At 53.5% G+C, this 12,907-nt stretch overlaps 6 protein-coding genes across 6 annotated transcripts; 1 reads left to right on the forward strand and 5 right to left on the reverse strand.

The window, feature by feature from the left end:
* Positions 1-742: 742 nt before the first annotated feature.
* CLAFUR5_03367 (Carboxypeptidase S1 B) lies at positions 743-2,748 on the forward strand (the record flags this gene model as incomplete). The annotated part of the gene is made up of 3 exons (XM_047902515.1): positions 743-1,128; positions 1,184-2,292; positions 2,354-2,748. The coding sequence occupies 3 exons, from the start codon at positions 743-745 to the stop codon at positions 2,746-2,748; spliced, it is 1,890 nt and encodes a 629-aa protein (XP_047757457.1).
* Positions 2,749-3,024: 276 nt separating this feature from the next.
* On the reverse strand, positions 3,025-4,297 carry CLAFUR5_03368 (Glyceraldehyde-3-phosphate dehydrogenase; the record flags this gene model as incomplete). The annotated part of the gene is made up of 5 exons (XM_047902516.1): positions 3,025-3,230; positions 3,286-3,970; positions 4,057-4,120; positions 4,176-4,225; positions 4,286-4,297. The coding sequence occupies 5 exons, from the start codon at positions 4,295-4,297 to the stop codon at positions 3,025-3,027; spliced, it is 1,017 nt and encodes a 338-aa protein (XP_047758738.1).
* Positions 4,298-5,179: 882 nt separating this feature from the next.
* Positions 5,180-6,516, reverse strand: CLAFUR5_03369 (uncharacterized protein; the record flags this gene model as incomplete). Its single annotated transcript, XM_047902517.1, has 3 exons — positions 5,180-5,449; positions 5,498-6,195; positions 6,246-6,516. The coding sequence occupies 3 exons, from the start codon at positions 6,514-6,516 to the stop codon at positions 5,180-5,182; spliced, it is 1,239 nt and encodes a 412-aa protein (XP_047758739.1).
* A 395-nt stretch (positions 6,517-6,911) lies between these two features.
* CLAFUR5_03370 (uncharacterized protein) lies at positions 6,912-7,553 on the reverse strand (the record flags this gene model as incomplete). Its single annotated transcript, XM_047902518.1, has 2 exons — positions 6,912-7,058; positions 7,152-7,553. The coding sequence occupies 2 exons, from the start codon at positions 7,551-7,553 to the stop codon at positions 6,912-6,914; spliced, it is 549 nt and encodes a 182-aa protein (XP_047758546.1).
* Positions 7,554-7,984: 431 nt separating this feature from the next.
* On the reverse strand, positions 7,985-9,622 carry CLAFUR5_03371 (uncharacterized protein; the record flags this gene model as incomplete). The annotated part of the gene is made up of 2 exons (XM_047902519.1): positions 7,985-9,126; positions 9,178-9,622. The coding sequence occupies 2 exons, from the start codon at positions 9,620-9,622 to the stop codon at positions 7,985-7,987; spliced, it is 1,587 nt and encodes a 528-aa protein (XP_047758919.1).
* A 1,091-nt stretch (positions 9,623-10,713) lies between these two features.
* Positions 10,714-12,840, reverse strand: CLAFUR5_03372 (Allophanate hydrolase; the record flags this gene model as incomplete). The annotated part of the gene is made up of 1 exon (XM_047902520.1): positions 10,714-12,840. The coding sequence occupies one exon, from the start codon at positions 12,838-12,840 to the stop codon at positions 10,714-10,716; it is 2,127 nt and encodes a 708-aa protein (XP_047758920.1).
* Positions 12,841-12,907: the final 67 nt, after the last annotated feature.

The following is a 12,907-nucleotide window of genomic DNA, read 5'->3' on the forward strand; positions in this document are numbered from 1 at the left end:
TACTATAACTATAAATAGAGAGGCTAGTAAAAGTTCTATATAGGTTTACTAGGCCTAGGGGTACTACTATACCGGTTATAGTAGTATTTTTGACGATATAAGATCTACTTTAGGGCTTCCTTCTCGTAGCAAATATTAGTAAGCGCTAGCCGGGCTTATAACTATTATGTTATTAATATAACTTATAGGAAGTTATTATACGGGCTTATAAAGAGTATTTTCAAAGTAGGTTATATTATATATATATAGAATAGACGACTATCACTCTTAGAGAGGCTGTAGGTGACTAATTAGTTACCTGATTCTTGGCGTACGTGGCCTCAAGTTTTGATGATGGGCTGTTGCCTATGTGCACGCTTAGATCGCGAAAGGTGCCCCTAGAGACTGGGCGGGCAAGGTAGTATGGACCTGCGCCTATGTGCCAACTCAAAACAAGCGTCGGGTAACATCTACTAGGGCACGATCATTTTGGATCCTCACAGAATCTCGGAAGCGTGTCGGGATATACGCCGCTTCGACAGCCAAAATATCCTTGTCGTGAGAGGATGTACCCGCGCGCTACCGAGATGCTGAGGATCCGAAATGACCGTGGTAGATGTTAGTGCGATGGCCGATGCATTGCCGGTATCTGCTACGCCGATAACAGTAGCGATGACAGCGATAGATCGCGACCCAGAGACGAGTACGGTAGGTCTTTAAAGCCCTGGGGCTGCTTCTCTTTCCCTCGTCTCAGAACAGCACAATGGCATCAATCCTAAGAGCTTCGGCTCTCTACATGTACTTAGCGCTCGCAGCGCCTACCTTCGCCCAATTCGTAAAGGCACCGACAGATTTGACGACGACCAAGGGCAATTTGGATTTACCCGTTCGATGGAAAGAGGTGCCAGAGGGCACATGCGAACTCACGCCAGGAGTCAAGAGCTATAGCGGATATGTGGACATTGAGAATAACCAGCACATCTTCTTCTGGTTCTTCGAGGCACGCGATCAGAAGCCAGAAGATGCTGAGCTCACAGTTTGGATCAATGGCGGCCCGGGTTCATCATCAATGATCGGACTCTTCGAGGAATTGGGGCCATGTCGAGTTGATATGGATGGTAATGTATACCACAATCCATATGCTTGGAAGTGAGTAGTCCACAACTTCGGTCTAAGCAGAATTGATGTACTGATGAACTTGGAGCAACGTCTCCAACATGCTCTTCATTGATCACCCAGCTCAAGTTGGCTTCTCCTACTCGACACCGATCCCATCTTACATCTCCAGCGCAGGTTCCGTCGTTCAGCTGCCGAATGCGACCTGTCCAGAGTATGCAGCGGATGTGGATTGCGCCACACGCTCCCAGCCAAAGCAAACCGATACTGCCAACTCCACCTCGAACGCTGCTCCATCGATGTGGAAGACAATTCAAGGTTTCATGGGCGCGTTCCCTCAATACTCTCGCACGGAGTTCAACTTTGCAACTGAAAGCTACGGTATGTACTCATCGACTGACGAGATCGAGCGAGCAACGGCCCATCCGCGAGAACCACACATCAGCCTAGTACCTAACTTCTTCTTCTTCAAAGGCGGTCACTATGGACCAATCTTCAACGCCTACATCGAATCTCAAAACAAGCTCATTGACGACGGCAGCCTTCCGGGCGCAAAGCACATCAACCTCCGCACAGTCCTGATCGGCAACGGCTGGTACGACCCTCTAATTCAGTACCAAGCCTACTACAACTTCACGGTCTATCCAGGCAATACATATGACTACCGACCATACAACAGCAGCGTCGAGGAGCAAATCTACAACGCTCTGTACGGCCCCGGAAACTGCTACGACCAAACCGTTGCATGCAACACCGGCGGTCTCAATGAAATCTGCATGGCAGCGGACAGCTTCTGTGCCAACGAGATCGAAGTTCCACTGGGTAACGAGGGCCGCGACGAGTACGACATCAGAGAGCTCACTCCCGATCCCTTTCCGTACTCCTTCTACTCGAAATACCTCAACAGCCCGAAACTGCAACAGGCCATCGGCGCATACGTCAACTTCACCAGCAGCAACGGCGCAGTCGGCGATGCCTTCAGCTCAACAGGCGATGACGACCGCGAAGACGGCACAATCGAAGCTACCCGCAGCCTCGTGGAACAGGGTATCTACGTAGTCCAATTCGCCGGAGACGCAGACTACAATTGCAACTGGCTAGGCGGCGAAGTCATCGCTCACGAAGTTGACGCTCCCGGTTTCGGTACGGCGGGATACACCAATATTACCACTTCCGACAACATCGTGCATGGTCAAGGCAAGTCTTCTCTTTCCCTCCGCTTCGTCTCCAATCTCCTTTACTAACACGACAACCACAGTCAAACAATCCTCCAACTTCGCCTTCGCACGAATCTACGAGTCCGGCCACGAAGTACCCTTCTACCAACCCCTAATCGCCCTCGAAATGTTCAATCGCTCCATACACGGTCTAGACATCGCAACTGGAGAAAAGGAGATCACGTTAGGATGTGGGTATAAGAGCGTGGGAACGGCGAAGAGCGAGTATAGAGAGGGCAACGGGACTGTGCAGTTCAAAGTGTTGCCAGCGAATGCCACGTACAACACCACGTTGAATGGGCCGAACCCTATCAATGGAACAAGCAGCGCGGGTGGAGATGCGGCGTCGAAGAAGCGCGGGATGATGACAAGGGCGAAGCAAAGCTTGAAGAGTAAGAGGACTTTTAAGCCGAGTTTTGGGAGGAAGATGAAGTAGATCTGTCGCCGGAAAGAGTGGAGCGAGCATATCCGACTAGACTTGAAAGAGCCACTCGTGGAAGAGCGGGATGGTGAACCAGGAGCTGCATATCCAGACATGCACATAATCATGAGTATCAGCTATCTACTTAGTAGCTCGCACATTCTGGATGATGTGATTATATCTCAATCCATGCTCCGATAGGACCCGAATCTCGACCCGGTCGGCAATGCTCATCTGTGTGGATGTTTACTTTTTTGTCGTTATCATCAGGACAGAAGAAATTGTAGTCGTCTAAGCTGAGCCAGCATCGACCTTGGCGATGTAGGCCAGGAGGTCGAGGACACGGCGGGAGTAGCCCCACTCGTTGTCGTACCAGGAAACGAGCTTGACGAAGTTCTTGTTGAGCGAGATACCGGCCTTGACGTCGACGATGGAGCTGTGCTGGTTGCCGTTCATGTCGGAGGAGACGATCTCATCGTCGGTGACGTCGAGAATGCCTGTAAATAGATTAGCCTACTGTCTTGCGCCTCATTCTGTGTGACTCTTTCTTACCCTTGAGCTCGCCCTGGGAGGCCTCCTTGAGGGCGGCAATGATCTCGTCGTAGCTGGCACCCTTCTCGATGCGGCAAGTCAAGTCAACAACAGAGACGTTGGCAGTTGGCACACGCATGGACATGCCGGTAAGCTTGCCGTTGAGGTCTGGAATGACCTTGCCGACGGCCTTGGCAGCACCAGTCGAAGATGGGATAATGTTCTGGGCCGCGGTACGGCCACCACGCCAGTCCTTGCCGGATGGCCCATCGACGGTCTTCTGGGTGGCGGTGTAAGAGTGGATGGTGGTCATGAGACCCTCAACAAGAGTGAACTTGTCGTGGATGACCTTGGCGAGAGGAGCCAAGCAGTTGGTTGTGCAGGAGGCGTTCGAGATGACTGGGATATCGGACTTGTACTCCTTGTTGTTGACGCCCATGACGAACATTGGTGCATCGGCGGAAGGCGCGGAGATGACGACCTTCTTTGCGCCGCCCTTCAAGTGTGCCTGGGCCTTCTCGGTGGTGGTGAAGACACCGGTCGACTCGACAACGTAGTCTGCGCCAGTCTCGCCCCATGGAATGCTGGCTGGGTCACGCTCAGTGTAGAAGCGAACCTTCTTGCCGTTGACAGTCAAGTCCTTGCCGTCGACCTCGATCGTGCCCTTGAAGAGACCGTGGGTGGTGTCATACTTGAGCATGTATGCCTGGGGAGTGGTCAGCATGGTGCCTGAAGCTCCAGGAAGCTGGCAATGCGGCATATGATGCAAATGAGCTGGCGTTTGCGACTTACGGCGTAGTGTGGCTCAATGAAAGGGTCGTTGACGGCCACAACGTGGACATCGTCGTGCTCGACGCTGTTTGTAGTCAGTCTCTTGCTCTTTCTGGCTGTCAGTCTAGGCGTCGACTCACGCGTTACGGAAGACAATGCGACCAATGCGGCCGAAACCGTTGATGCCGACCTATCGATGTGCATGAGTATGTTTCCAGCTCTTTCAGGCAATCTTTGCTCTGTGACCGACCTTGGTGACCATTTTGGATTGTAGACTGTGTTGTGAAGCTGGTGAGCAGTCAGTCAGTGCCGGTCGAGGTATATGTAGAGGTAGAGGCCGTACGGGTGGGTTCTGTTCGGTGGTGAGTGTGATGTTTTGGGTTTGTTTGGGAAAGAAAAGAAGAGCAAGCGAAGAGCGAGGGGTGGTGGCGGGGTATAGTATCTACCTTTAGTTTCTGATGTCAGTGCTGTCAACGCGATGATAGCTGTTTCTTTGAGCAATTGGTACTACAGTCACAGTCACAGTCACGCAGAAGCGCGTGCCCAGAACCATTATATACCGCCGGCCCATATGGTCTTTGCCGGCCATCGACAGCCGTGGCCATCTCACATGTTTGACATCCCACCGACCCCTCCGAGGGCTCCAGCGCCAGACTCCGATTCTGCCCGCATCGTTACCTAGACGCAGCACTCTGTCCCGAACCCATCCGTTATGTATATCATTCTAGCCGCGGATCTGCTCTTGGCTCTATCCTGACCTCACTTCCTCAAAGATGTGCTGTTTGAGTGCTTCAGCGCATCTTTTACTTCATCGCCGTCGTTGTGCTCAACGAGCTCGCTCAGATCGGTCCTTTTGCGGTGGACCTGCGTGGCTCCCGAGACCGGTGAGATTAGTCTACAAAGACCGCTGTCAGAAACTCGGCCAAGCCTCAACGAAAATGCGTTCGATCGATGACTGCCATACATAACGTACACCGTGTCGCATAGTGCGATAAGCAATGCCTAGAAGAGACCTTGATGAAGGTGATGTCGCACTGCAAACAGCCGTTCGCTCCCAGCCACTGTTGGATCCAATTCTGCCCCTTAAAGTTCCCCAGAATGGCATAGCCATGTTCCGTGTAGTCATACTTGCACTTTCTGAACACTACTCATCATTCTCATACTTCAGCAAACCACGTGGGAAATCGCTTTCCGGTCTAGCAGCGGGTACGCCACCGCCATCATTGTTGCTATTGCCATTCTCGACTTTTGGGAAAGCGAAGAATGCCTTGTTGACTGGCTCGGCGGCATAGTTCTGGAAGGGGGTGGTGAATCGATTCTGGGCCGTCATGGGAGCCATCGGTCCAGTGAAGGCTGGTTGGAAGGCTCGGTCGGTCGTGGTCGAGACGTTGCCAGAACTCCACGCCCACGGCGGCTGTAAGATGGTCAGTCCACTGAAGCACAACATCTAGTAGTGTCGCACCTGTCTTGGCGCTGTCCACGAGCGTCTGCCATACAGGCCTTCGTTCTTTGGACGCGGCTTGGGAGCTGGAGGCATTGGACGCGGTCCAGGCGCCTGTCCACCCGGTGGCGCAAGATGGGATGTCTTGAGCTGCCACACTGGCCGATCATTCTTATGCCACTGGTCAGGGTGCATGAAATGGCACAGTGGATCAGAGCAGCCCATGTCACGAGCACAGGCAACGTAAACACAGTTTACGCCACCCCGGGACTTGCAGTTATTACACCGGGCTGTGTGATCGCAGGTCTCGGCCAGACCTGCGCTAAAACACTCTCTGCATACCGGCCGTCGTCCAGGTGGAGCTGCACCGAAGCCATTGTGCTGGCGCTTTGGTTCGGATACATTTGCATCCTCGAATGGATAGGACCGCTTCGTGCCTGGCGCCGGGATGCTTCGCTGGCCAAAGTCGAGTTGCAGACCAGACTGCGGACCCGGATATCCTGGAGCCGAACGAGCGCCAGCAGGTGGCTCAAAGCTGGTATGCTGAAACTGCGTTGATGGCAGTGCACCTGTTGCTTGTGAGTGTGCGTTATTGTATAGGTGTGCGTGGAGCATACTTGATGGCATTGCAGCCGAAGGTTCGTCTCGCAGAACGAGAGCCGTGGACTTGGCATCATCACTGCCCGAGCCATCGCGGGAGCCTGGCGCTATGCTGGTCCCTGGTTGGTGTCAGCTCTCCTTCTGGGAAGCCATGTGGTTGAGTTGGTACCATCTGTAAGCATGCCAAGAGATGGCACGCTGTTGCTGCGGCTGGACGACCGCTCGTCCTTCACGCCCACAGAGGAAGAGCTATCGTTGGACGCAGTGGTGGCGCACGACAAGGTCATTGCGATGTCCTTGAGCTCACTGGCAACAGGCTCAGATGTTTGGCTTGCGGCAATCAGGAGTCTAACAACAAGCATCTGCATGCTGTCGCCGCCTCCACCGTGCTGTTCAGCGCCGTGTGGCTCTGGCTGCGATTGTTCTTGCTCTTGTGCCATGGTGTTGACGTCGAAGCAAGGAGTGAAGTACTTGAGAAGCCTGAGGCATGGGCAGTGAAGATGTGGGAACGAAAGTTGGAGGATGAACGTCGCGTCTGAGTTGTTGTTTACGTGAAGTGCAGACTGACAGAGTACTTGCCGTTCGAAACGGCGCTAGCAACTGCGCAGTCAATGGTCCCGAGACAAGCAGGAACGCGCCCGCACTAACCTGCCATTTATTAAAAAGGATATTTGTCGAAACAGAAGCCTCCATCAAGGCCACCTGGGCACTGTCTTGCCTCCCCGCCCACGAAAAGGAGAGCCTCGAAATTGGACTGCATGTCGAGCCAACACAGCCAGGATGAAGCACAAGTATTCACAGCTCGATCCCTTGATCATCGACCATCCTCGACGACTCAAACATCCAACACAGGCCCTTCGTCCCCATCAACCGGATCCCTTTCAAACCACGGCAACCCTTTGATCTTCTCAACTTTCGACTCCTCCCCTTTCTTTCCATAGCACATATCCCAATTGCATCCCCTCGGATAGCTCTCGTCCATCTGTGGAAAACCCCTCGGTCAGTTACCAAACCCTCTCCAAGCATAACTTGACCACCTTTGCCCCTTCATCTCAGACCCCCATCGACAACTCACCTCAAACCCCCCACCCCCCTCCGTAAGATCCTCAAGCAACCTATGCCCCACCCCCGCCGGCACAACAATAACATCGCCCCTTTCTACCACCGTCTTAACCCTCCCCTCATTCTCCTCGTGCCCGAAGCAAAGCTTTGCTTTGCCCCTGCTCACAGCCAGAAGTTCGCGCGAAGTGCTGTGGAAACGCGTGGTGCTGTACATCGTATAGCGCCATTGTGGGGTGACAACACCGACCGTTGATAGGTGAGATTCGGTTTGGGAAGCGGATGTTGAGGTGAGAAAGGCGGATTTGTAGATCAGCAAGGGTTTGCGAGCCAAAGAGGTGTTGGGGGTTAGGTCGTGAGCTGGGATTTGGTGCCGGAGGACTTTGAGGTCTTTGAGAGGGGTGAGCTTCGCGGCCATTTTTGTGGTGGTTAGTAGTTCTCGTTATGTTCTTCTGTCGTTGAAGATCCAGTCCAATGCTTCATGATCTACAGCTTACGTCATCGTCGCCACCCAAAATGCAGTTACGGGAGATGCGCACGTGCGCGAAGGTCAGGATAGAAGCCGTGATATGGTTGCACTGGAGTCTATTGCTCAATCAACATACGTGACATATTCATAACGTTCATACCAGAAGTGTCGGTGACCCCTTTCCAGTAATGCTACACGCAACAGGGTATACCATTCATCCTCTCATGCCTCTCAAGCTTCTGGTACTCGCTTCATTTCATCCCATCCACTCCCCCAGATGCCATGCCGTGATTTGTGCAAAACGCCTGCCGTCTTTGCGCCTGCGTAGGTACGCTGAAATCCTTCAGTAAAAGAGAGATCCAAAACATAATAAACAAGGATCATGATTCGCTGCGTGGCCGTGTTCGGGTAGAGCTCCGTCCTCGTCCGGCTTCGACATCGCTCATTGCGGCTTCGTAGGTAGGTATAGGTGGACTGTTACTGCGTAGTAGGCGTTGCTGTTCTTCGTCGGGCTCGAAAGCACCGCTTGCTCGTGGGGTGGTATCTGAGTCGGTGGCATCATCTTCCTCCGGGCTTTCGTATTCAGGTGGTGGGAACTCTGCTGGCTCGAGTGGAAGTCCTGGATCGATCAACTGCTGGCTGCTTGATGCCTCGCTTCTGCCTTCTCCTGGGTCGTCCTCTTCCTGCACATCCATAATGTTGAATTGTGCAAGTGAGATATCTGTTGGCGATCGCTCCGGTCCAGGGCTTCTTGTTGGTCGGCCTTGAAGTCGTATTTGAGCACTACTTGTACGACCATGACCCGGCACCCAACCTTGCCCCTCGCGAATCCCTTCCCGGCCACCTTCAAGCAAAATGCTCCCAGCTTCGCTGCCATATGGTGGAGGTGGCGCCAGGCTGCCCGTCATCGGCGCCAGACCCCATTTCTTAACGTTGGCCTCAATGAACACGAAGCCCATCTGCCCAAAATTGACGTGCACTGTTGCGGGACCATTCGCGCCAACCGTGGGAAAGAAATTGTGTAGCTTCATGCCGTGACATACATCTTCCAATTTCTTACCATTCCTTGTGAAGAAGATTGTCCCGGTACGAGGCCTGTATCCAACTCCTACTACATCTCCTTGCACAAAAGGTGGCCCGTATCCTGTTGAGCTAAATGGTTGGTTGAAGCGTCGATGGCCGTTTGATTGATACGAGATCGAGTATTTGTGTAGTCCAGGTAATCGGAAGAGTGGATATGGCTTAGTTGTGACGCCCACGCTCACCAGAGTCGTCTCTGGCTTATCGTAGAGCTTGGCTTCCCAATAATACACCTCATTCTGCTTAGGCATTGGTAGGTTGCTCTGCACACTGCATTCGGAGTCGAAGAACTCGATCTCCGTCCTTGCCTCGACGAAGCAGTTGGCGATTTCCAATTCCGGTTCAAATTCCCACGCTGAGACTCCCTTCTCTTGTATTGCCAGAAACTGTGATAAGGATATATCGGATTGGACGGACTCGGGAGGGTTCGCTTGCACGAATGCTAGGGAATGTCAGCACAGCGGTACTACACCATGTGTGTGTATGGTCTCACCCTTCGCTCTGAAGTAGTCCGTCCGCTCATTGTCACTCATCTCAGCCAATGCATCCTCCTCCTCCCTCAGGAACGACTGCTCATCGTCAAACTCTCCCGGTCGACTTATCCGATCCAAGAAGATACGCCCTCGACTCGTATAGCGAAAGAAGTACACGACAAGTATGACGATGCCCACCAGCGCCGCCGAGCCAAAGGCAGACAACATTCCTATGAGAATACCCTTGCCCGTTGAGTTGAGACCAAAGGCCGAAATCGTCGTCGGCTGCTGCCATGGAGCTCTGTCACCATACCTGAGCCAGTTGTTGCCATGTCCAGCTTGCTGTGCCTGCTCGAAGCCATGGCCGGCTATTTCGGGTGCCTGCGTGGAGTGCGAGGTGTAGGCTGTCGCAAGCGTCGAGGGCAGCTTGTACCCATCGCCATCTCTCGGCGCAGACTGCGCCATCGGCGGGAATGCGTCTCCAGGACGAGGTGATTATCGCACACAGTCGCGCGATGCGATGTGGTTGTGCAGTCGTCTCCGCGCCAGGACAAAGTATGCCGTCCGGGGATGTGCTCGATCTGAGCGGGCGAAGGCGAATGCCTGATGGCTTCCGGATCGTGGTACGTAGGTGCGCTGTGTGAGGTATTCGGCAGTCAAGCAGACGGTGTTGTTTAGTGCAGTCGTGAACACGGCAGAGCATGTGGCCGAGAGATGGCTGTGGTTGCGTCGCGGCAGTAGTCTAGAATGACGAAGGTCCGCACGCGGCACATCTGATTCGCTGCAGGACCGAGGGTGGCACAGCTGGAGACTGCGCTGATCTGATCCGCCTGTTTCACTCTAAATCCAGCCGCTGAAACTGTTGAGAACATACAGGCCGCAGGACAAGCATATGGGTGTGGGTGTGTCATGTGACTAGATCACGTGACTAGGGTTTGCCAGCCCATAGGCTAGCAAACATCCGGACACCTAGCATCTACCTACACCAACACCGGCGATACTGTATGTAGATACACGCTATCCCATTGGGTCCTTCTTCGTCTTTCGTGTGATCCGCCGTCTTCCACTGCTGCGCAACTCGTACCTGTTTAACAGAAACAATGGGAAGACAGCGACTCTCAAGCTTCGACCACCGTACAAGTTACAACATGTTCGACCGTCTGTCTATCGTCCCGTACCACTGACCGCCCCCTGGTTCCAGCGCGGCTACTCACAGATGTATCATGTCGCCCTCAGCCATGGGCCATGGCACAGCGCTGTGCAGCCTGTGCTGGCCATCCTGGTCTTGTGCATGAACGACCCTCACTCGTGGGCAGGAACAACACTCGCACCACATCGACAGAAATAATGCCATGAGACACGGCAGCGAGGCAAAGAGTGCATTGGCCTGTTGTCGTCGCAACCACCTGTACGACCAGATTTCTACATGGCCACTCACCACTTAAGCATCCAGTCACTTCACTACTATCCAGGTTCGCAACACGCAGCGACACAACGCCGCGCTAACCCCCAGTTCCTTCATCAATCATGCGACCACAGCAAGGCGTGCATGAACCTTAGATTGTCCGCTCGAACTCCCTGGCAATGTCAAACACCTTCCCATCAGTTCCGCTGGCACCAAGCAATGTCACACCAAAAGGCAACTTCTCGCCAGCCCATGTCTGGTACGTCGATGCCGGAAGCGCAATGGCACACAAATCGAGCACGTTACCGAAGTGCGTGAAGTATCCCAGCTTGCTATTTAACGCAATCGGATCAGCCTCCATCGCAGCAACGGTCGGGTGGCAAGTCGTTGTTGGGACCAACAGCACATCGATATCTTCGAAGATCTGCGCCGCTTGTCTTGTGTATTCTGCCTGGAGGTGTAGATCTCGGAACACTTCCCACGGCTTGACGTCTTTCGACATGGCGCTTTCCAGCAATGACTTCGTCGCCGGATGAAATGAAGCGGAGTGCTTCGCGATGAAGTCCGGACCTATACAGGCGATCCGTTCCTGCAGAAGAGCACCATCGTAGAGCAAGTCGCCGCCTGCCTCGAACGGCTTCCACTTTATCTCTTGAGGTATACCGCCAGCCGACTTGATCCGCTCCACAGCTTGCGCGAACTCAGTCTGATATTCAGTGCTGCAGTGCTCCAGTGCGGCTTGAGGCGGCACTCCGAACGTGAAGCCACCAGCTCGCACACCTCGAAAGTCAGCATGCCACAACGCTAGAGACTGTTGAGTCTTCGCGTATGGGTCTGCATCATCTGGTCCCTGGTCCATCACGAGCCAGACTTTTTTTGCTTCTTCCACAGTAGGTGCCAGCACAGTCACAGTATCGAGGCTCTTACAGGCAGGCACGAGGCCTTGAGCGCTGAATGTACCTTTAGTAGGCTTGTACCCTGTGATGCCATTAAAAGCAGCAGGTACTCTTCCAGATCCAGCAGTGTCTGTGCCGAGTGCAAACGTGACCAGACCTGTACCTACGGCCACAGCAGAACCTGAGGAAGAGCCGCCAGAGATGCGGTCGTGCGCATAGGCGCTTCTTGGTGTCCCATACGGAGATCGAGCACCCGAAAGTCCTGTTGCCAGCTGATCGAGGTTTGTCTTGCCGACGAAGATGGCGCCGGCCGCTGTCAATACGTTCACGACCTTGGCATTTTCTATTGGCATGTAGGCAGAGGCTTCACAAGCTGCTTTCGTCTGCACTCCTGCAACGTCGATGTTGTCTTTCACGGCAAATGGCACACCGTATAACTCCGGCAGTGCTCTACCAGCAAAACGATCCTCTATCGCACGCGCCTCAGCAATCAGTTCCTGCGGTGACCGAAGGTAAGTCCACACAGCTGGGTCCTTCTTCTGGTATGCATCGACCCGCATAAGCACCTCTTTCACGACCTCTGTAGGCTTGACCTGACCAGTGCTATACTGCCTCCTCAGCCCCCTAATCGAAATATCTCCCGCAAAGCCAGGTGGCGTAGTAGGCGGAGTCTGTACCTGCGGCGGCACTTGATTGACCAACTCTGTCGACGTCCCAATAAACCCAAACAGACCATCATACGAGCACAGCATATCCAGTGTGCTGGTATAGAAAGGTTCCCAGAATCCATCGGTACAATCCGCCAGAACACAACACTCAAACCCGCGATCTGCCGCTTCTCGCGCTGTAGTGTTGACACAGCACTCTGTCGTCACGCCAGCGAAGAGGAGATGCGTAATGCCTCGTGCAAGAAGCGCTCTGTGCAGCATCGTGTCCCAGAAGGAGCCCTTGCCTGGTTTATCGATGACTACCTCTCCAGGAATTGGCTTGAGCTCGTCAATGATATCGTGACCGTACTCTCCACGAACTAACAGTCTCCCCATTGGTCCTTCATCCCCAATGCCCATGGTATGGTGGCCACTTGGTGCTGAAATCTGGCGGAGCCGCTTTGAAGGTGGCAGATCTGACAGATCAGGCTTGTGTCCTTCGCGTGTATGGACGACATATAGACCCAATGCGCGAGCTGCTTCAAGCGCACGTTGAGTACGTGGGACAATGTCTCTGACCTTTTGAAACAGGTCGTTGTTGCCGCATTGGATTTGGCCGAAGCCGTTGTAGTCTAGGAAGTCGCGTTGCATGTCGATGATGATTAAAGCGGTCGATTCTGGTCGAAACTTGTATGCATAAGGCCGTGCTGACGGGAGCTCCATTGTTTGTGCCATTGTTGCTAATGATCTCCCTTACACGTGTCGAGGGTGAAGAACGAAAGAATGTTTACAATTGAAAATC

This window comes from Fulvia fulva, chromosome 2 (genome assembly GCF_020509005.1).
Source record: "Fulvia fulva chromosome 2, complete sequence".
Taxonomy (NCBI): Eukaryota; Fungi; Ascomycota; class Dothideomycetes; order Mycosphaerellales; family Mycosphaerellaceae; genus Fulvia; species Fulvia fulva.